The sequence below is a fragment of the Leuresthes tenuis genome, unplaced genomic scaffold (genome assembly GCF_036924035.1).
Source record: "Leuresthes tenuis unplaced genomic scaffold, fLeuTen1.0.hap1 SCAF_18, whole genome shotgun sequence".
NCBI lineage: Eukaryota > Metazoa > Chordata > Actinopteri > Atheriniformes > Atherinopsidae > Leuresthes > Leuresthes tenuis.
Window position 1 is genome coordinate 1,263,131 of NW_027325372.1, and position 23,595 is coordinate 1,286,725.

Here is a 23,595-nt window from a genome sequence, read left to right on the forward strand (position 1 = left end):
CAAAGATGAAAAAAGCAGAAACTTGTGTCAGAAACCTTTTTAAATGTATTTACATGGTGCTGAATGTGTGGGATACACAGGATCACGTTCAGGCTCCACGCCGCCTCACCATGAGATGAAATACAGAAAAAAATACACAACAACTGAATAAATGGTACAGTTTTTGGCATTAAATGCAAACAGCGTGGCCACAGAGCCACGGACATGACATGCAGACACAGTGAGGAACGTTCAGCTTCTCTTCATGTCGGTAGCTCAGACATTCAGAGGTAAAGCTGCAAATCAAACCAACAAACCACTGCTGAACCACTGCACAGCCACCACTTCATGTGAGGAGAAACTGATTCAAAGCAGAGCAGAACGGCTGATCCGATCACAGCTGTGAACCCGTCCAGGACGGATTCAGACCGACTGCAGGTCCGAGGTTTTCTCCCTCCTCGGGTTTCTGGGTAAAAACCTTCAGGAAAGACCAGGATGAGGCTCAGCTGCCGGCCGCAGAAGCCATCGCTTTGACTTCAGACGCTCACTTAACCGACTGTTCCACATCCTGCAGGAGTTAAACAGGAGGTTCTGGAGCGGTTCTGGAGCTCAGCTGTGATCTGAGGACCGGTTACTGGCTGAAGCTGACACCAGAACTTAAGTAACTGCAGGGACTGAAAAAGAAGCATTTCTGGGGGTAAAATAACCTCATTTTTACAAAAAAAAACTGACATTAACTGTACCTGCTGTGGTCCCATACGTGCACACACACGTGCACACACACGTGCACACCGCAGCTGTCTGTTGTGGAAACATTTCTGGGTTTATTTCAAGCTAATTTCTTGGTTTATTCCACCAAAAACAACTGATGAACTTTAACGCTGATGATGTCATTCACTTCCTGAATGCGTTTGACATCAGCCGACCTGCTGCTGTGAGACGCGTTTATTCTGACGAACAGCAGCTAACTGAGATCCGATCGTCACTCAGAACCCGCAGCGAGCAGGAAGCACGCCGCGGCGGGGTCACCTGGCGCCGGTCGCAGTCAGCTGATCCACAAACAGGACGTCTGCTCCACACTCAAACTTTATGGCGACATTAAGCTCTCACATGAAAACTCAGCTCCAAACATTCGGGTCTGACCCGTTAGAAGGCGACCGGGCCCAGCAGAACGGAGCAGCAGTTCTGGAGCTGTTGGAGCTGCGGCTTCGTTCAAAGACGAGCAGTTCGTTTCTTTTCCATCATTTTCCACCCAGAAACCAGAGGAGAGACGAGCTCCAGGTCGGCTGTTGGCCATCAGAACCATGAGCCGGTCTGAGCCGGTCTGAACGGGCCTGAAGGCGCTGCAGCTGATGCAGATTAGTTCAGACGTTACTTTACGGAGCAGCCCCTCGCCTCAGTTCAACATTTAAATGATTGTCACGCTTCACAGCAACTAAACGAGCGTCTCAAAAGGCGCCGAACGCCTGATGAGGAACGAAACTAAAACTGCAAACCAGAACCTTCTTTGGATCTTTAACGACGGCTTCCCACCATGACGGGCGACCTCTGAACCACAGTGCAGACAGAACAATCAAATCAGAAGCACATTAAAAAAATATATTGAGTTAAAAAAGTAAAATAACACTTTGGATAATACAACAATGCAGCGATACACGAGTCCAACAGAAAGGAAACGTTCCCTTTAGAGTATGAAGGTTAAAGGCACGGTATAAATAAGTAATTACACATTCGTAACGGTCCAGCTGCATGTGTGTAAATCTTCACCCGGCTCAGAATTGTTCAAAGTCTCACTCAGACCAGCAGAGACGAGCGGCTCGGCCCGGTCCGCCCTCGGGCGGCCGACCCGCTCGGCCCGGTTCGCCCTCGGGCGGCCGAGTCGAGCCTTTGATCCGCTCATCTTTCCACCGCCGCGTCTGCAACTATTCTATCGATCGATCGATTCTCCGAGTCGTTCTGTAAAGCGGAGCGTATCACCTGTACATGATCAATGCTTCTCTGAGCCTCTGAAACACAAAGATTCGACTTTAAGTTTGTCGTCAGCTCTCAGAATGGAACAAAAGAGGAACTTTTCCCACCAGCTCCTGCTCAGAAACGCATGAAAACGTGAGCCTTCGTCACGCGACAGAAACAGAAGAAAGTTTCTCCCTGTGAGGCGTTCAAAGGACACCTGGGACCGACCGGCAGCGAGCGGCAGGTCGGCGCCGGCGTGCCGTGGCCCTGCAGGCGGCAGGAAGTGGTCGGGAGCGGTTCTCTTTACATGCACAGCGATGCTTCCAGCGCTTGGTTTGGGTCCGTTCTCAGATTCCTCATCTCCATCACGGCTGGTTCAGTAACTACAGAACTTTGGGGAAACTTTAAGGATGGCTGTTAACTTCACGGTGGGAGAAGCTCGTACTTCAGACTATGTTCTGTATCATGTAAACAAGAGTACGAAAGAACTATGAAGCATCTTTAATGTAACGCCCAGCAGCCGGAGTATCGCTGTGCATGTAAACGTCCTCCTGAGTGAAGGATGTGGGTCACAGGTCCTGATATCTGGCATCAGAAACTAAACCGGTTTAATCCCCCGGTTCCTCTCATAGCTTCACGTTTGGAACAGAAGTTTCTCATGATTCTGAAACTAATGGGACAGGAAAATGCAGCCAAATCTCTGAGAGACTCTCATGTGGCGGTTCCTCCTGTACAGCAGGGGGCAGTGTGCTCCACACCTGGATTTACAATTCACTGCTAAACCCAAAGAAGAAGAAGTTCTGCTCATATCAACTGAATTTAGTTCTGGGAAATGAGGGGAGAGGAACCTGGTTTTGGTTTTAACCGACACGCCCAGACTGACCTCGGCTCATTTCTGCTGACTCACCCCAGTGACCACACACACATGCACGCTGTGTGTAAACATGACCTCACACTGGGACAGGGGGCGGCGGTCAGGGAGGTGGCCGACGCAGGGGTTTGGTCGGGTCATGCTTTGCTGTTAAGCCCTTCCACTTCCTGCTGTCACACACAAATAATCAAGTGAGAATGAATTCTTTCATGACCTTTTAAACAAAACTTCATGTTCCTCTTTGATTTGTAGCTTCAAAGTAAAAAGGGGAACAAACCCAAAAGAAATGACAGCGAGTGACCCTTCAGGGCCGGTTCAACACAGAGTAATTCACACAGAATAAAAAGATAAAGACCACGGAGGAGGAGGAGAAGAATGGACGTCATCAGTGCCGGTTTGAGCCGCGGTGAGTTTAGCTGCCGTAGAGGAGGGGGAGGAGCCTGTTCCTTACAGTCGACCCAGAGCCCGCCTCCATCCGTCACACAGTGAGAGCAGAGAGGAGCTTCCAACCACTTCACGAGTCGCCAGCAGGACGACGGCTTCCCTTTAGTGTGCGACAGGGGTCCCTTTACAAGAAGTCCAGTTCCAGCGCCTGATGGAGGGACACCAGGTCGCCGTGAGTCGAGATCCGCCAGAAAGGCATGTTGTGCTGCAGAGAGGGAAGAGAGAGGAGCTTTAACACGGCAGGAAGCAGCCAGCGGGCCGGTTCTGAGGAGGAGCAACACACACCCTCAGGACCAGGTTCTGGTTCCAGTTCAGGACCAGGTTCTGGTTCCAGTTCAGATTTACACCACATCAGGAGGTCTCTGTAGACCGAGGTTATGACTGGACTCAAGGGCGTAACCATGGTTTAGACATTGGGGGGGTCCAAGAAAAACTAAATTGTTGAGTGCATTATCTACAATTCTTTATTTATATATGAAAAATTGGACATTTAGAACATAGTTTAGAGGACTACATTGACCATGTAAGTTCACATCTAAAGGAGTAGTGTAATTTCTCCGAGACAGTGACTGCCCCCCCACTTTGTTTTGGTTAGTTGCTTACTGTTTACTGACCTTAAACACACCTACCAATTACAATTATGCTCTTCCAGTAGTTCTGTAGCAAATAGGACAGCTTCCAATGGAAAACGACCAAATACCCAAAGCATGTTTATGGAAATATTTTAATAAGGACAACTAATGATGTAACAAATTACAGACTTTTCCTTTAACAAAAACTGTGCCGAGGACTTTTAAGTCCAGGTTCATTTCTATTGTGTCAATGTCTCAAAATGTGCATTAACAACGAAAAGTCTAATAGTCTAATGTTATTTTTGTTTTAACTTCTTTTATTTTGAAAGGGGGCGGAAGTTTATTTTGTTGATTCTGTGTTGGATTTCCTGTTCTGGTACAATCTGCTCTGTTGAGCAGCGGCTCCGTCAAAAGTAGAAGTCCAACGTAAAGATAAGGAGAGCCGCTGCTGAGACGGAGGCGCGCCCGGTGGGTCACTCTCATTGAGCCGTTACCATGGTAACACACGTAAATAAGTTGAAAATAAATAAGACATAACAAGAGACCGATCCCTTGACAGGGCTCATAAAAGGAGAACATGCATTTTACATATTTTCTGCTGTATATTGGGGGGGACAGGTTGGTATTTTCTCAATATGGGGGGGGACACGACCCCCCCAAAGAATGCGTGGTTACGCCATAGACTGGACTGCTGCGTTTGTGCAGGTCTACAACAGGAGAATCTACAGAAGCCCTTTAAGATCATTAGAACTGGTCTTTTTCAGGTGGTCCGACAGTTAATCGAATTCTAATCTGGATTCTGACCTCGTTTGATCAAATGAACACGATGGTCCGATATTTAAAACGCCACCAGAGCAGCAAAGTGAACGGTCAACCAGCACCGGCTGTTTTCTGCAGGTTTGAATCATTTAAACACAAAGTGGAGCTTTATTTCATTCCTGGTTCTTCTCAGAGATGCTCTGAGTTTATCTGGATCAGCTGCTTGGTTCTGATGAGAAGAAGCAGAGTTCTGCTCACAGAGAACAGGAAGAACAACTCAAATCTGTGAGTTCTGTCATTCTGACCATAATCCTGCAGCCCGATTGTCTGATTACACGATGAACCAAATCAACTAAAAGTCTGCTTTGGGTCAAACATACTTTTTATAAAATGTAAAAGTTCATCCAGCCGACGGGTTACAGCAGGGGGGTCAAACTCAAACACACAGTGGGCCAAAATGTTAAATTGAACAAAGCGAAGGTTGAACAAATTAACCTTTTAATATGGAACCCAACAAGTTTTGATTTAACAATGAATACTGAACCAGCAAGGCTTAACTTTAAAGTCCAGGGGTGTGAAATTGCTAATAATAATAATAAAACATATCAATGGCATATTAAATTAAATTTAAATAAATATTTAATGCCTCCTTTCTGTTTGCAGCCTTCTGATTTATGTCAAAATTAGCTTCTTACACAGGCTAATAAATGTGAAAATAAAATAACATAAACCTCTTTTCATCTCCTTTACTTTCTGGCTCCTTTGAGCTGTGTCCAGGTCCTTATATTTGTCCTGGTGTTTCGTTTCATAGTGTCATAGTTACTCCTCAGTTACTCCTCAGTTACTCCTCAGTTACTCCTCAGTTACTCCTCAGTTACTCCTTAGTTACTCCTTAGTTACTCCTCAGTTACTGACACGTTGGCTCCACAAACAGGACAAACAGGTCTGTCTTTTACATAAACAGATATTCTGTCTCCCACCTGTCCAGAAAAGTTGTATTTTCTGCCTTTCTTTTGGACATTTTTTGGTAGGTAACAGTGACAGCTGTGGTTTGAGGTCTGGGGGAGAGGCGGGGGGCACAAGAAGACCTCTAGCATAGATGCTACTGACACAGAGGAGGGGCGTATCTGCCTCTGTCCTAACTGAGGCGCCAAAACAACAGCAGAGCATTATGGGATTTGTAGTATAAGCGGTGAATGCGCTGCCGCCGTATAATACTGGCGGGACAGCTCTAATATTTATTTGAAATTGCCTCGTGGGCCAGAGTTTGACACCTATGGGTTAGAGTGTTAAAACCCGCCGAACTGAGTGACATCACAGCGCTGTGGCGCTCTGACAGAAGACGCAGGTAAAGAAAGCTTTAAAACCTGTTTCGCTGCGAACTCCTCATCCCGGCCGTCACCGATCACCACGTACGTCACTTTTTTCCCAAAGCGGGAGACGATCCTCTCGAAGCAGCTCTCCTTCCCTGCGTGGAAGGAAAGGATCAGTCACCTCAGGTCAGTTTACCTGTGGCAGCGCAGGTGTGGAGCAGAGAGTCCATAGCTACCTATTTTAGTGGCGCTGTAGATGTTCTCGATGGGGAAGACGTCTCCCAGGCCGTACAGCAGCACTTTAGCCACAGCAGGAACCAGCTGGGTGGTGGTGACCAACACGTTCATACACTTCCCCCTGATGGTGACACAGAAGGTCACGGTTAAACCCTCAGAGGTTCAAACCTGTGAGCAGCGTGTGGAACTCAGCAGGTAAAAGGTTCAGTCATCCAGGTTTGATCAGTCAGGCTGCAGCAGTTCAGTTCTCTCTTAGCTTCCTTCCGTTCTCTGCTAGCTTCCTTCTGTTCTCTGCTAGCTTCCTTCTGTTCTCTGCTAGCTTCCTTCTGTTCTCTGCTAGCTTCCTTCTGTTCTCTGCTAGCTTCCTTCTGTTCTCTGCTAGCTTCCTTCTGTTCTCTGCTAGCTTCCTTCTGTTCTCTGCTAGCTTCCTTCTGTTCTCTGCTAGCTTCCTTCTGTTCTCTGCTAGCTTCCTTCTGTTCTCTGCTAGCTTCCTTCTGTTCTCTGCTAGCTTCCTTCTGTTCTCTGCTAGCTTCCTTCTGTCCTCTGCTAGCTTCCTTCTGTCCTCTGCTAGCTTCCTTCTGTCCTCTGCTAGCTTCCTTCTGTCCTCTGCTAGCTTCCTTCTGTCCTCTGCTAGCTTCCTTCCGTCCTCTGCTAGCTTCCTTCCGTTCTCTGCTAGCTTCCTTCCGTCCTCTGCTAGCTTCCTTCCGTCCTCTGCTAGCTTCCTTCCGTCCTCTGCTAGCTTCCTTCCGTCCTCCGCTAGCTTCCTTCCGTTCTCCGATAGCTTCCTTCCGTTCTCCGATAGCTTCCTTCCGTTCTCCGATAGCTTCCTTCCGTTCTCCGATAGCTTCCTTCCGTTCTCCGCTAGCTTCCTTCCGTTCTCTGCTAGCTTCCTTCCGTTCTCTGCTAGCTTCCTTCCGTTCTCTGCTAGCTTCCTTCCGTTCTCTGCTAGCTTCCTTCTGTTCTCTGCTAGCTTCCTTCCGTTCTCTGCTAGCTTCCTTCTGTTCTCTGCTAGCTTCCTTCTCAGCTAACTTCCTTCTCAGCTAACTTCCTTCTCAGCTAACAAGCCGACTGATTTCCATTAAAATGCTAACATGAAATGTTCCGTTGTGTTTGTTCCGCTCAGTGGACTCGATATGTGAACAGGCTGCTTTTCTGCTGAGATGCTGTAGCATTGACGTTGTGCTATTGTGCTAAGCTAACTGGCTTTTACAATGGACACACAGTTCAGTATTTGCTCTTCTTTGAAACTTGAGACATTTTTCCTCTTTTTCTGCTTGTTTTCTCCGGTTTCCTCCAAGTTGCTACAAACGTGCGCACGTTGTGCGTCAGTAATAACTGTGGGTGTGAAACAGGGCGAACACTGAACAGAACGTGTTAATTAATACATAACCAAGTTTCTTGCGGAAACGTTTCAGCCCTACTTCAGATTGTTCAGACCTGGACTGGATGAGCAGCAGAGACTTGAGCGCTGTGCTGAGCCAGGCGTCGGTGACGTTCTCGATCTCAGACTGAAGACTCAACAGCAGCTCCCGCTTCGCTGGACTCAGCAGCCCTGGAGGATGACAACAGGCAGTTATAGAAAAGCTTGGTACACAACTTCCTGTGTGTCGTTTCTCATCTAACTTCTGAGGCCTTTTCCAAACTGCAGCCCTGAAATTTCGTAAGAAAACAAACATTTACTCTGGACTTCGATCAGTGGTTATCGATCGCTGCGAGCGACAGCTTTGAAGATGTGATGCTCGCAGAGTCCCCCACTGAATATCTAGTGTCTGATACTTTTTAAAGGAGTCAGAGTGAGAGGAGCGACGGCCAATAAGAGCTACAGCCAGGTATTCATTCCACCTGTCCAGTCTGAGGTCGGCTTCGTCTCCCAGCCCCGGCAAAACTGCTCGATATTTCAGACTAGTTAGAGATTTAATCCAATTATCGGACAGGATATATTAATGAATCTGCGATGTTTAAAAGTTAAAAAGACAGTAAATCAAACGCTGACGTGATGAGAGACGCCTCCATGCTGCTGAACTGATGCTGTGACCCCACGCTCTGCCTTACTCACCTCCAACATTTCCTTTGTAGCTGTTGTAGATCTCTTTTAGCCGGCGGTAGCGAAAGGCCAGTTTGCGCATCCACTCCACGCCTCCCTGGACTCCCGTGGCGGCTCCTGACGCTCCTCCTCCACTGGGGCCGTTAAAGCTATCAGCCAGGAAGTTGTAGTTACTGAGATGGAGGAGAAATACTTCGATTAGCTGCTGATGGACGTCACAGAGGTTCATTTCTGCATGTATCTAATGCTGTAAGTCACCTCAGGTCCTGCCCGTTGTCATCAGACGCCACGTCCTCAACGTGGACTTGATCGCACTCCTTAAAGAAATCAAACGAGAGGACGAAGTTCCATGATTGTTGGATCGGTTTCATCAAACAACACTGATGCTCCGTGACTGAAGGTGTCTGAAATGTTTTGGGATCCTAAAAGTGACATATTCAGTAAAACTCCTCCTTCCTGCTCCTGGGAGCAGATATCAGGGCGTCTGAGGTCACCAGCAGGTGTAAAACTTCCCAAAAACACAACCCTGGTATTTATTTAGTTCCCTTTGTGTGAAAGTTCCTCATTTAACGAGCCGTTCTGATTTTCATTTCTAAAGTACGTCACTCCTTAAGTTGGCCCCGCCTCCTCTTCTAAGCCCCGCCCACTCGCATCCACCCTGCTGGACGGAGGAAGCCAGCTTCTGGTGGAAATGTTCTGCTGTCAGCTGCACTGAGGAGCATGCATCTTCCATCCAGCAGCAGCCTCAGAGGATATAAGAGCCCAGTGGATAAACTATATCTGAGGCTAATGTTCCAGCAGAGTTAGCTAAAGACTGTGAATGTGCAGCAAACACTTTTCATCCCACTGTTTTAACAACTTGGTCCAGTTCAACGCTGGACTGAAGGAACTGAGCCACAAAGAGGATCAGTTCCAGCTCTCAGAGCCTGAACTTCAGAGCAGGGAAATGGAAGCATCTGAGAAATAACTCCTCATGGTTTATTTACTGATTTATTTCTTCCTTTAGCAGCAGCTAACGCTAACAGCTTAGCTAATGAAATAACTCCTCATGGTTTATTTACTGATTTATTTCTTCCTTTAGCAGCAGCTAACGCTAACAGCTTAGCTAATGAAATAACTCCTCATGGTTTATTTACTGATTTATTTCTTCCTTTAGCAGCAGCTAACGCTAACAACTTAGCTAATGAAATAACTCCTCATGGTTTATTTACCGATTTATTTCCTCCTTTAGCAGCAGCTAACGCTAACAACTTAGCTAATGAAATAACTCCTCATGGTTTATTTACTGATTTATTTCCTCCTTTAGCAGCAGCTAACGCTAACAGCTTAGCTAATGAAGATGACGTACACCAACCACTGTTCATCCCACTGTTATAGTAGCTGCTGACCTCACTAAAAGGGCGGGCTTGGGCACCTGTTAGACTGTTAAAGAGGTCAGAAAATGCTGTGCTTAAACCAACAGGTATTTTGACCCATCTTGTACATCTCATTAAGCGTTAAAAACAAAGGGAATAAAAACGGCACCTTTAGCCTGTCAAACACAGACACCGGATCAGAACCTCCACCTGTTTGTTGGGTGTGTTTAAACAGAGAAAAACCAGAGAGAGCTTTTCATTCGCTTTCTGTCACAGCAGCAGGAAAAGAGTTCGTGTTCAGCTCTTTGACTTGTGACGACATCGTTTTCTTCCTGCTGCTGTGACACAAAGTGAACCAGAATCAGACATCCTGACCTTCTCTGGTTGGCAGCAGCTGATCCTGCAGCACTCTGAGCTTCACTGTACCTCCAGATCGTTGAAGAACAGGTGAGTGTCGGCCAGCTCGAAGATCAGCTCCTCCATCTGCAAACCCAGGTTCAGCACGGTCGCCGGGTCCTGAACAGTTTAACTGAGTCAGACCTCTGAAAGATGCAGAATTGTTTTTGTGTCTTTGCAGAAACTGACCTTTCCAAACTTCTGTGCGTAAGAGCCTGTGAGCAGAGAGTGGAAGATGATGATGGTCTCATCAAGATCCCACAGAAAAATCCGCTAAAAGACGCAGGGAGGAAGCAGTTATGTGTGAAAACTCCTTTAAACCAGCAGCTGAGATTCACTTCATGTAATAAATGTGCAGCGAGCTGATCTGGGGTGAAATTCCCCCTGTTCAGGTGAGCATGGTTACCTCCAGGTCACTGTCGGCCGGCGGGGAGCTGTCAGACTTCTTGGCCTTTCCTTTGGCTTTGCCCACAGAGTTCCTGCGGCCGAGCTCGTCCTGATCTCTGGCTCCAGCAGGTAGAGTCACACCTGTGGGAAGGGCTGCGCCCGCTGGGAGGTTCTCAGGTGGAGTTGCATCTAATACAGGAGAGTTAAATAAGCCAGAGCCCTCTGCTGTACCTTTAATCTGTGCTGGACTGAACATCTTTCATGCTGAAGCTGTTCAGGAACCATCAGATGGGTTCAAACACTCAGCAGCAGCAGGTTTACCCTCAAAGACACAGAACTGGAGGTTTCTCCAGTAACTCTACAGTAACAGGACGTTATTACACGCCATCCAACTGGCTGTGGCGGGCCGCCATTTTCTGACTGGACCTGCAGACTGATAAAATGTTGTTTCATCCTCAGACCTTATGTCTGCAAACTGTAAAGTGTCCAAGCTAACAGGGTACATCGTAAAAATGTCACAAAGACTGCGATAAACGGCGGTTTGGATGCACGCCGCACTTTGATGCTCTGCTGCCCTCGTGTGGCTGAGGTGGTAAAGTGCGTGGATTTAGCTCAGCGAGCGTCGCCATGGAGACAGTCGAATGAGAAAATTGTGGGCAAAGAAGATCTGGTAGCTAAAGAAGAACAGGAAACATTTTGGGTATAAGAGAGATGAAGCTCTGCAGCACCAGGAGAAACACAGCCACCTGCAACAGAACCACAGGGATCTGTACGAAGAGCTCCAAAACTCTGCCGCTAGCAAAAGCTAAACCGCTAACGTTCAGCCAAGAAGCAGCAAAAGCGTCCAACTGACAGCCGTACATCAGTTTTTCAGGTTTAACCTCCAGATGCAGGTCATCCGGCTGAGAACTCAACGCCTCTGACAGCGAGCGCTCTGAGAAACAAACGGGACTGAAGATAAATGCACCAAACATGTTGGAGGATGGTTCTACTTTTCACCTGGAAACACGATATCTGGAGACTATTTCCACCAGAGAAAATACAGCGTTAGCCAGCTGGGATTTTCCTCATGTTTCAAAGCATCCTCACTTCACCTTTGACCTTTCTCGAGTTCATACCTGGCAAGTTGGGGTCAGAACAACTGAACTATGATGAGAACAAGAAATAAACATCTAAAATGGACCCGGCAGAAGTGCGTTTCACCAGGAAGCCGAGGAAGAAGCAGCGAAACCGAGTCACTGCTCCAAAGACTTTAAATATACAAATCATCCTCATATTTTAGGTTCAAACAGCTACAAACTGTTTAAGGTAAGAGAAACACCTCTGGGGGGCAGTCCAGCCGAGGCAGCCTCCTCCGACTTCACGGCCGAGTACCCGGCCACACCGACTCCGGCGCTGTGCTCGTCGCTGCTGGGCAGCCCGGCGGGAACGTAGCTGGGAGGAAGCGTGTAGTACTGGGAGAACTGACTCTGTCCCAGAGAGTTGTAGCTGCCGAATTCCTGAGGCACAAAACATAAGAGATCAACACAAAAGCATGAAGAAGAGCTTCCAGCAGCGGATTTAACCGCTGGCTCGAACACGTTTGGGCAGGGCGGGTCCAGGACTGATCCAGAACCTCACAGAACAAGCATGGAGACAGAAAATGAACAGTTCCCCATCATTTTACCCGTCTTATTAAAATATAAATGCATGATCTCAGTTCTGACTGCTGAGCCTCACTTTGAGGATGCAAGAGAACGGATCAGAACCTTTTCTGACGGACACGACAGAATGTTCTGCTCTTCATCAAACTGAGCAACACTCCCCCTCACCTGGTGGCCGGCTGCGGTGGAGGCGGTGGTGACGGCTGTCGCTGACGGGATGTTGGAGTACACGCTGGATGTTGTGAAGCTTGAGCCTGGAGACAGAAGACAGAAGTCTTTAGAGCACATCCAAAGTTAAACTGCTGCTTGTGCGCTGTGTTCTTCAGGTATTTGCAGACTGGGTGAGACAGAGTGAGGCTGCAGCTTGCCTTGGCTCGGGTATGAATAGTGCAGCTGGCCTGGCGGGGTTGAGGTATATGCGGTGCTGAAGCTGAGAAACCCAGGCTGGCCACCAGAGGGCGCCTCTGGCAGCCCTGTCTCAGTTTTAATGCCTGGCCACATAGCACCTGAAGAAGAAAGAGAGCAAAGGGAAGCAGGAAATCAAAGAGGCAGCGACAGAAGTAGCTCAATGAGGACCAGGCTGAAGGTCCTCTGGTGAAGATGTGGAGTTTGTGTGTAAAAGCAGAGCGAAAGCAGAGCGCCGCCTTGGAAGCGTAGTAAGATGTGATGCCGAGGTTTTAGTGAGCAGACAGTCTAGGACGGGGCGGGGGGGTCGAGAAGGAGGAGGCACTAACCAAAGGGCGGGAGGCCGTAGGTTTGTCCAGTCTGGGGGAAGGAGGAGTACACGGCGGACTGGGCCAGAGGAGGGAAGGCCACCTGGCTGGTGTAGGACGTCACTGCCGGGCTGGAAGAGAAGAGCATGAGCGTCACGGGCGTGAGCGTCACGGGCGTGAGCGTCACGGGCGTGAGCGTCACGGGCGTGAGCGTCACGGGCGTGAGCGTCACGGGCGTGAGCGTCACGGGCGTGAGCATCACGGGCGTGAGCATCACGGGCGTGAGCATCACGAGCATGAGCATCACAAGCATGAGCATCACGAGCATGAGCATCACGGGCGTGAGCGTCACGAGCGTGAGCGTCACGGGCGTGAGCGTCACGGGCATGAGCATCACGGGCGTGAGCATCACGGGCATGAGCATCACGGGCATGAGCATCACGGGCATGAGCATCACGGGCGTGAGCGTCACGAGCATGAGCATCACGGGCGTGAGCGTCACGAGCGTGAGCGTCACGGGCGTGAGCATCACGGGCATGAGCGTCACGGGCGTGAGCATCACGGGCGTGAGCAGCACCAAATACTCCAAACAGGTCAAGTTAAATCAAAAAGGCATCAAACATAAAAAAGAATAAAACTATAAACAGTAAAACATGTATTGATCCGCCTTGTTTTCACACAACATCTGATCTGGTTCTGAAAATAACCTTCAGAAGTCTCCTAATAAGTTCACCTCCATGAATAAAATGCTTTTTACTCTGAATGCAGATGATCTCAGCTTGTAATTTAGTTTCTCTTACACACACTATACTGCTGAAAGTATTCAAATAATTAAACCCAGGTGTTCCAGTCCCTTCCATGGCCACAGGTGTAGATATCCCAGCACCTAGACATGCAGTACTGCAGTATAATAACAAAGTGGAAGTGACTGGGAGCGACAGCAGCTCGGCCACGTAATGAAAGAGTGGGTCAGAGGATGCTGAGGTCGTCGACTTTCTGCAGAGTCGATCGCTGCAGACCGCCAACCTTCATGTGGCCTTCAGATCAGCTCAAGTACAGAGCGTAGAGAGCTTCATGGAATGGGTTTCCATGGTAACTGCATCATCACCAAGTGCAATGCAAAGCATTGGATGCAGTGGTGTAAAGCTGCCGCCACTGGACTCTAAAGCAGTGGAGAGGCGTTCTCTGGAGGGATGAATTATGCTTCTCCATCTGGTAAACTGATGGAGGAGTCTGGGTTTGGCGGTTGCCAGGGGAACGGTACTCATCTGACTGCATTGTGCTGAGTGTAAAGTTTGGTGGAGGGGGGATTATGGTGTGGGGCTGTTCTTCAGGAGCTGAGCTTGGCCCCTTAGTTCCAGCGATAGGAACTCTGAATGCTTCAGATACCAAGAGATTTTGGACCATTTCATGCTCCCAAGTCTTTGGAAACAGTTTGGGGATGGACCCTTCCTGCTCCAACGTGCACAAAGCAGGGTCCATAAAGACATGGATGAGCCAGTTTGGAGTGGAAGAACCTGACCTCAGCCCGATAAAACACCTTTGGGATGAATTAGAGCAGAGACTGAGAGCCAGGCTTCTGGAAGAAAGGTCTAAAACTCCCATAAACACTCCTGAACCTTATGGGAAGCTTCCCCAGAAGAGTTGAAGCTGTTATAGCTGCAAAGGGGGGGCCGAGGTCATATTAAACCCTCTGGATTAAGAATGGGATGTAACTGAAGTTCATATGTGTGTAAAGGCAGGCGAGCCAACACTTTTGTCTGTCTGTGAGTGAAATGATTCCAGATAGTTCACATTAGAACATTAAATCCTCCTCACCTGCCTCCCTGATACACCTGCTGGGTGTAGTCAGCTGTGGTCGTGGAGTCGGTGGCTGGAAAAGAAAGCAGCTTCAGATTCATTGGGTTACAGTTCAGTAAAGTCTCTCGGTGTGAGGCAGCGTCTGTCCGAACCTGTGTGAGCATACAAGTTAACTCCATCTCCACACGCCTGGTTTGCCCCTCCGTCTGCGCTCGCCTGCTCCTGCTCACCTGCAACCAGAAACAGTGCAGCGTCAGCGGCGTTTCTGCGAGGCACCGTGAGGCTCGTTCAGGTTTCCTGCTCACCTGCAGCGATCTGAGCCGAGGACAGTGCCGAGTACGAGCCGTCCGGAGCCGCCGGGCCCAAACCAGCTGCTGGGCTCCCATCCTCAACCAAACTACCGACAGAACTGTGGGTGCAATCATGAGAGCAGCTCAAAGAAAAGCATCTGACACACTGCTGTGGAGGAAGAACAACAATCTGATCCGAAATCAGGCTGAACATGAACGACACCAACCTCTGCTCCCCCTTCTGTCCGTCGTCTGCCTCTATCTTTGCTTTCTTTGCCTTCAAACAAGCACAAAGAAAAGGTTTTAATTCTGTTTTCCTGCAGCGTTCGGTTCATGCTCCACCTCAGCTGTGGATTCTGATCATTCTGATATTCATCTGCCACACATCTGTCACACATCTGTCTGGATAATTACGTGTTTTAAATGGAAAGAGCCACGAACACCGAGTGATGACATGAAAAAAAACATTTGTTTTGTTGTATCTGCAGAGCTTTAAAGTGTGAAAAGGACATCAAATCTAACCGCTTTCAGGATCTATTGCCTGAAATAAAAATAATAAAGCGATTTTATTCTGTTTTCACTGTATCCAAACAATAAAAAAAGCAAGAAACATTAACTGTTAATGAGCATCAGTCATTAGATTTGCATTAAATCCACATTTAGCAGAAACTCAACAGCTAAACTGTTGCATGAACTTCATCAGGCACCAAACAGAAAGCTGAGAAGTGTTTCATTGGTCTGTAACCTAAGAAAGAAGTTGGATCTTTAAAGGTCTCACCGGCAGCTCCTGCGACTCGTCCATCTCTGCAGCGGAGCGACCCGACATGTCTGCAAGCTCAGCCTACGCTCTGCACCTGGACAGCCTCTCCGGACCCTGCTTCACACAAACACAACGGCACAGGATAAATGCTGGGATAAAGCTTTATGTAGGTTCCCGATGTGCGCCCCTCCCCTGTCCCATAAACGCTCATCAATAAATCCCTCAGGCTCATATCGCGGGTTGATCAGCAGGGAGCGAGGCGGCGCCGAAGGAAGTGGGGGATCCTGGTCTAATCTCCTGCACGAAACCCGCAGGTGAGGCACGTGTGGAGCTGTTGTTGACCAAAGTCTCCATCACTCTATGTTTATCATGGGATTAAGGATGCGGGCCACCTTACATATGTCCCAACCTACATTCAATGACAACATACTCTCCAAAGCATTAGCTGCTCAGGTGCAAGCTGTCATATCAATAGATGCCCCGGGGGGATAAGATCTAACCTCGATTTGTCCGCTGCTCGCTCAGCTGGCCTTCCACCACAGCTGGAGACGTGGACCTTTTATCTAACTGACATAACGCAGACACACCGAGAGAAAACAGGTCAGACGGTAAATTCAAAACCACACCGATGTGTCAGGCGCTCCTCACAGAGCACGTTCTGAGACGAAAGCGTGACACGTGAATTGGTCGGGCCATTGAAGCACACCGAGCAGCTTACGCAAGATTTATGTAAGTGAACTCAAAAGAGTATTACATTCAGATCAAAGCATGGCTGCGGGCGACAAATTAACCCATTTAAACTGAAAACTTTTAGACGTTTCAGGACAGAAGTTTAAACACACGAGCTGGGCTTTCAGTTTGGAGTTATTCTTTATCCTAACAGGATAAAACGGGCGAAGAAGTCATCCTAACAGGATAAAACAGGCGAAGAAGTCATCCTAACAGGATAAAACAGGCGAAGAAGTCATCCTAACAGGATAAAACAGGCGAAGAAGTCATCCTAACAGGATAAAACAAGCGAAGAAGTCATCCTAACAGGATAAAACGGGCGAAGAAGTCATCCTAACAGGATAAAACAGGCAAAGAAGTCATCCTAACAGCATAAAACAGGCGAAGAAGTCACCCTAACAGGATAAAACAAGCGAAGAAGTCATCCTAACAGGATAAAACGGGCGAAGAAGTCATCCTAACAGGATAAAACAGGCGAAGAAGTCATCCTAACAGGATAAAACAGGCGAAGAAGTCATCCTAACAGGATAAAACGGGCGAAGAAGTCATCCTAACAGGATAAAACGGGCGAAGAAGTCATCCTAACAGGATAAAACGGGCGAAGAAGTCATCCTAACAGGATAAAACGGGCGAAGAAGTCATCCTAACACGATAAAACGGGCAAAGAAGTCATCCTAACACGATAAAACGGGCAAAGAAGTCATCCTAACAGGATAAAACGGGCGAAGAAGTCATCCTAACAGGATAAAACGGGCGAAGAAGTCATCCTAACAGGATAAAACAGGCGAAGAAGTCATCCTAACAGGATAAAACAGGCGAAGAAGTCATCCTAACAGGATAAAACAGACGAAGAAGTCATCCTAACAGGATAAAACGGGCGAAGAAGTCATCCTAACAGGATAAAACGGGCGAAGAAGTCACCCTAACAGGATAAAACAAGCGAAGAAGTCATCCTAACAGGATAAAACGGGCGAAGAAGTCATCCTAACAGGATAAAACAGGCGAAGAAGTCATCCTAACAGGATAAAACAGGCGAAGAAGTCATCCTAACAGGATAAAACAGGCGAAGAAGTCATCCTAACAGGATAAAACGGGCGAAGAAGTCATCCTAACAGGATAAAACAGGCGAAGAAGTCATCCTAACAGGATAAAACAGGCGAAGAAGTCATCCTAACAGGATAAAACAGGCGAAGAAGTCATCCTAACAGGATAAAACAGACGAAGAAGTCATCCTAACAGGATAAAACGGGCGAAGAAGTCATCCTAACAGGATAAAACGGGCGAAGAAGTCATCCTAACAGGATAAAACAAGCGAAGAAGTCATCCTAACAGGATAAAACGGGCGAAGAAGTCATCCTAACAGGATAAAACAGGCGAAGAAGTCATCCTAACAGGATAAAACAGGCGAAGAAGTCATCCTAACAGGATAAAACGGGCGAAGAAGTCATCCTAACAGGATAAAACAGGCAAAGAAGTCATCCTAACAGCATAAAACAGGCGAAGAAGTCACCCTAACAGGATAAAACAAGCGAAGAAGTCATCCTAACAGGATAAAACGGGCGAAGAAGTCATCCTAACAGGATAAAACGGGCGAAGAAGTCATCCTAACAGGATAAAACGGGCGAAGAAGTCATCCTAACAGGATAAAACGGGCGAAGAAGTCATCCTAACAGGATAAAACGGGCGAAGAAGTCATCCTAACAGGATAAAACGGGCGAAGAAGTCATCCTAACAGGATAAAACGGGCGAAGAAGTCATCCTAACAGGATAAAACGGGCGAAGAAGTCATCCTAACAGGATAAAACGGGCGAAGAAGTCATCCTAACAGGATAAAACGGGCGAAGAAGTCATCCTAACAGGATAAAACGGGCGAAGAAGTCATCCTAACAGGATAAAACGGGCGAAGAAGTCATCCTAACAGGATAAAACGGGCGAAGAAGTCATCCTAACAGGATAAAACGGGCAAAGAAGTCATCCTAACAGGATAAAACGGGCAAAGAAGTCATCCTAACAGGATAAAACGGGCAAAGAAGTCATCCTAACAGGATCAAACAGGCGAAGAAGTCATCCTAACAGGATAAAACAGGCGAAGAAGTCATCCTAACAGGATCAAACAGGCAAAGAAGTCATCCTAACAGGATAAAACAGGCGAAGAAGTCATCCTAACAGGATAAAACGGGCGAAGAAGTCATCCTAACAGGATAAAACGGGCGAAGAAGTCATCCTAACACGATAAAACGGGCGAAGAAGTCATCCTAACAGGATAAAACAGGCGAAGAAGTCATCCTAACAGGATAAAACAGGCGAAGAAGTCATCCTAACAGGATAAAACGGGCGAAGAAGTCATCCTAACAGGATAAAACGGGCGAAGAAGTCATCCTAACACGATAAAACGGGCGAAGAAGTCATCCTAACAGGATAAAACAGGCGAAGAAGTCACCCTAACAGGATAAAACGGGCGAAGAAGTCATCCTAACAGGATAAAACAGGCGAAGAAGTCATCCTAACAGGATGAAACAGGCGAAGAAGTCATCCTAACAGGATAAAACAGGCGAAGAAGTCATCCTAACAGGATAAAACAGGCGAAGAAGTCATCCTAACAGGATAAAACGGGCGAAGAAGTCATCCTAACAGGATAAAACAGGCGAAGAAGTCATCCTAACAGGATAAAACGGGCGAAGAAGTCATCCTAACAGGATAAAACGGGCGAAGAAGTCATCCTAACAGGATAAAACAGGCGAAGAAGTCATCCTAACAGGATAAAACGGGCGAAGAAGTCATCCTAACAGGATAAAACGGGCGAAGAAGTCATCCTAACAGGATAAAACAGGCGAAGAAGTCATCCTAACAGGATAAAACGGGCGAAGAAGTCATCCTAACAGGATAAAACGGGCGAAGAAGTCATCCTAACAGGATAAAACGGGCGAAGAAGTCATCCTAACAGGATAAAACGGGCGAAGAAGTCATCCTAACAGGATAAAACAGGCGAAGAAGTCATCCTAACAGGATCAAACAAGCGAAGAAGTCATCCCAACAGGATAAAACAAGCGAAGAAGTCATCCCAACAGGATAAAACAAGCGAAGAAGTCATCCTAACAGGATAAAACAGGCGAAGAAGTCATCCTAACAGGATAAAACGGGCGAAGAAGTCATCCTAACAGGATAAAACAGGCGAAGAAGTCATCCTAACAGGATAAAACGGGCGAAGAAGTCATCCTAACAGGATAAAACGGGAGAAGAAGTCATCCTAACAGGATAAAACGGGAGAAGAAGTCATCCTAACAGGATAAAACAGGCGAAGAAGTCATCCTAACAGGATAAAACAGGCGAAGAAGTCATCCTAACAGGATAAAACGGGAGAAGAAGTCATCCTAACAGGATAAAACGGGAGAAGAAGTCATCCTAACAGGATAAAACAGGCGAAGAAGTCATCCTAACAGGATAAAACAGGAGAAGAAGTCATCCTAACAGGATAAAACAGGCGAAGAAGTCATCCTAACAGGATAAAACAGGCGAAGAAGTCATCCTAACAGGATAAAACAGGCGAAGAAGTCACCCTAACAGGATCAAACAGGCGAAGAAGTCATCCTAACAGGATAAAACAGGAGAAGAAGTCATCCTAACAGGATAAAACAGGCGAAGAAGTCATCCTAACAGGATAAAACAGGCGAAGAAGTCATCCTAACAGGATAAAACAGGCGAAGAAGTCACCCTAACAGGATCAAACAGGCGAAGAAGTCATCCTAACAGGATAAAACAGGCGAAGAAGTCATCCTAACAGGATAAAACAGGCGTCTGAGGCGTCTCAGCAGTAAAGAAAAGGCAGCTCTGATGTACGGCTGAATGTCCTGCAGCTCCTGATGGGAATCCCAGGTGGACAGGTTGTTTTCCTGCCACAGAACAGGCTTTTCAACACGGTTCACATATTTTTGACAGAGTTCAGGACTTTCCAAAAGTTTAATCTGCTTTTTAGTTCCACGATCAGCTCCGATCAGGGTTTAGGTTCCAGCAGCTGATGGTTTGAGGTCCTCTCCTTGAATTCAACGTTGACTCTCACCTGTTCAACTGGAGGACAGACGGCCCAGAGCACAAAGCCACCACCACCGTGCTTTAAAGCTGGGTCGGATGGATCTGACACGTTTCCAGTGAATAAACTCTGCTGTGTGGAGTCACCACAGGGGGCGCTGTAGACTGCGCTGTTAGTGGCTGAAATTCAGCAGAAGAAGTAGTTGTTTTAACAGGAAACAAACCTGGAGGGTTTCAACAACTGTGGTGGACATCCACAGGAGTAAAGTGGAGAGACTTCTTTTTCAGGAATTACTTTCATACCCGGGACATGACATCATACCCGGGACATGACATCATTCCTGGGACATGACATCATACCCGGGACATGACATCATTCCTGGGACATGACATCATACCCGAACATGACATCATTCCCGGGACATGACATCATACCCGGGACATGACATCATTCCTGGGACATGACATCATACCCGGGACATGACATCATTCCCGAACATGACATAATTCCTGGGACATGACATCATTCCCGAACATGACATAATTCCTGGGACATGACATCATTCCCGAACATGACATAATTCCTGGGAAGACGCCGCTCAGTCAGTTTGTTTGTTGGCTCAGACCAGAAACAGCCGGCGAGTCATTTTAATGTTTCTGTTCATCTTGACGTGCATCAAGTGTTCTTAGAAACAGAGAAAATCCTCCTGAAGGAGAAGATAAACTTCACTGAACAGCAGCAGAAACTCTTAGTTTTAGTTTCCTTTCACCTTTTCTTATCCTGATGCTCCTCTTCTTTATCTCTTCTTTATTCTTCCTTCTAACACATTTTAATTCACTGTGACCAAACGACTCATCAGCGAGCATCAAACTTTCCTCCAGATGTTTCTTTCTCTGTGGTAAAATCTGAATATAGTCAGATTTACATTGAAAGGCAAAACCAAGCTCCTGAAAAGTCTCAAAAACATGGATCTGTCTGCATCAGCTGGTTTAAAGTGACACACTGAATCTGCAGTGTGGCCAGCAGGTGGCGCTGTAGGCTGCGTTCCACATGGCTGTTTTCAACGGAGTGATTCTGAACCGGAAACTAAACCTGGAGGAAGAAGACAAACAGACAAAAGCTGCTTCATCCCCCCAAAGAGCAACAACTGAATCTAAAGGTTTTTAGATTTACAGAAACTTTTATATGTTTTTAACATCCTGCTGGTTATCAGACAGAATGTGAGTCTCAGGTACAATGAGTTTTTATAGAAGTGAAGCACTTCAAAGAGGCATCTGGGGGGGAAGCAGACTATTATTTCAGTGCTGCATCAATGCCACGTGCTTCTGAAAGTGTGAAGAACATCCACCAATGAAAGGAAAGCTTCTTACATCTCAGCAGAAGAGTTTCCAACAGCTGTTACCATCCAGACACGTTCCTCAGGGAGTTCACGCATCATTCAGCCTGTGATGTCACAACATCTGCATCACGAGTACCCAGAATGCCTCCCTCCACCACGAGGTGGTGCCCAGACACGTTCGGCCAGAGAGGACAGCTGCTGGATGCTCCCTTTTATGTTCAGGGTCTTTGTTTCAGCCTTGTGGTTGTTTCTGAGACATAAGCCAGGACAGCGGATCGTGCAGATCACATGAGTGGATGCACGATAAAAGGTAAATATGTGCCAGGTTCCCACAACCTGCAAGGACCTAAATACATGCAACTGAAGAAATGGGAACTAATGATGTGTCTTTGTGACAGGCTGCTGGTAACAAAGTGCCTAAAGATCCAGTTTAAAATGGCTTCTTTGCTAAGTTGTCTGTTCTGTGTCGACACAACACTGGTTCATCCCTTGAGTTAGGAGCCTTTTTTCTGCCTGAATGCTTCATAGCTCAGAGTTAAGTGGCTGAACTAAGAAAAAACACTGAAAATGCTCAGGTACAAGGACTGAAAATGAGGGAAAAAGCAGCCAAAAGACCTTCAGAACTATTGATCAGGACCACTTTAACAGATTAGAAGAAAGTCTGGCTGCTTGGAAGGAATCAGGAATAAATGAGGACCGTTTCATACAGAAGGCTGAGGTTAAACACGTTTGCCAACACTGGTTTGAAGTTAAATTAATCTTCTCAGTTAGTTTTTCTTCTTTAAGGAGGATTACAACTCAATGTTTGTAGTTTTATGCCCGTGTTCTGCTGAGAGACGACTGCCTGTGTTTTCTAACCATGGCGCTGGTCTGTTTGTCTGAGAAATCTGGACCTGAACCCAGTTTATAGTCACTGAGAAGGTCCAACGCCTCAGTCACCAACCTGTCCTGCAATGTGAAGGTGAGCAGTTCGGGACCGGCAGCATCATATCCTGCCCATGGCATCTGTAAATAAAACACCCTCCTTGCTGATTCCAGCAAATAACCCAGACCAGGACAGGACAATTGGCTGTGAAGGAGACGCGATGGACCAGACTACCTCCCGAGAAGCGACAGCTCGGTTCAGCTAAAACCCAACGACACAAGTTCAACTAATAACACAAGATGCTAAATATGAACAAATTAGCTCTGACACAACTAACACGACCAAACAATACAGCACAGCCCCCAGTATTTAGTCTACACCCAATGCTAGCGCTTAGCGTTAGCAAGCGCAGTCTGACTTCTCTGAGCTCTATTCTCCATTCTGTTTCTAAACAAAACCCTGTCATCAACTCTTGGTTTAACGTGAATATTAGTTTAACACTCGGGGGGGTGATGCTGACCAAAACACAAGCTGCACTTAGTTTGGCCGGGGCATTAAAGTTTTCCGCTCCAGAGATTAGTCGGGACCAGCAGCCATAGGTGAGGCAGCGTGTGAACGCGACTACAGCCCGGAGCCGCGACCACGGCCGCGGACCACAGAGCAAACCCCGCCGGCACCCCGCAGCGGTCAGAGCGGCCTTACCATTGAAGGAGGGAACAGGAGCGCCGTTATTCAGCGTCTGCACAGGAATCCACAGTCTCAAGCTTTGTCTGTTGTTAGGGAGCACTATTTGGCAGGAAGTGGGCTTTGCGGGGTCTGTTGCGCATGCGCAGGGGCTTGATTCACCGAGGCTGTCGGCGCGATGGGAGACGACAGGTGTGGCGGCGCAGGTGAGCGGAAATACGGTGTTGTATGAGCAGATGGAGGAGTTTAAATGCTGCCAGCTTTGTTTCAGCGTGTTTTACTTCAGATAGAAGCTCTTTACCCACAGACAGCTTGTTTAAAACTGTGGAAAATGTTATTTTGCTCAAAGTTTAAGATCAGCTGCCATTTACACCAATACAGAATACTGTTAATTTTTTTTTAGGACTAGATTAGGTCTCACTGACTTAAAAGACT

The 23,595-nt window shown here is 47.2% G+C and overlaps 1 protein-coding gene across 3 annotated transcripts; it reads right to left on the reverse strand.

The window, feature by feature from the left end:
- Positions 1-22: 22 nt before the first annotated feature.
- On the reverse strand, positions 23-23,287 carry eya3 (EYA transcriptional coactivator and phosphatase 3). Of its 3 annotated transcripts, none has more exons than XM_072371201.1 (19): positions 23,179-23,287; positions 15,535-15,630; positions 14,984-15,033; positions 14,772-14,875; positions 14,619-14,696; positions 14,485-14,539; positions 12,688-12,797; positions 12,322-12,459; positions 12,122-12,207; positions 11,632-11,809; positions 10,330-10,499; positions 10,113-10,196; positions 9,954-10,043; positions 8,431-8,489; positions 8,185-8,345; positions 7,566-7,680; positions 6,128-6,249; positions 5,946-6,046; positions 23-3,452 (listed from the first exon to the last, which is right to left on the reverse strand). In XM_072371201.1, the coding sequence occupies exons 2-19, from the start codon at positions 15,580-15,582 to the stop codon at positions 3,372-3,374; spliced, it is 1,830 nt and encodes a 609-aa protein (XP_072227302.1). In that variant the 5' UTR covers positions 15,583-15,630; positions 23,179-23,287; the 3' UTR covers positions 23-3,371. The 3 variants fall into 3 exon arrangements, with proteins under 3 accessions (XP_072227302.1, XP_072227303.1, XP_072227304.1); XM_072371202.1 differs by having other exon boundaries at positions 15,535-15,633; XM_072371203.1 differs by lacking the exon at positions 12,322-12,459.
- Between the last annotated feature and the right edge of the window lie 308 nt (positions 23,288-23,595).

Excerpts from the sequence above, each read along its gene's own strand:
- eya3 (XM_072371201.1), bottom strand. The coding sequence starts at position 15,582 with ATGTCGGGTCGCTCCGCTGCAGAGATGGACGAGTCGCAGGAGCTGCCG. Across the intron at positions 15,034-15,534 it reads ACGAGTCGCAGGAGCTGCCG|GCAAAGAAAGCAAAGATAGA; the intron begins GTGAGACCTTTA and ends GCTTGTTTGAAG. Across the intron at positions 6,047-6,127 it reads CTACAGCGCCACTAAAATAG|GGAAGGAGAGCTGCTTCGAG; the intron begins GTAGCTATGGAC and ends CCTTCCACGCAG.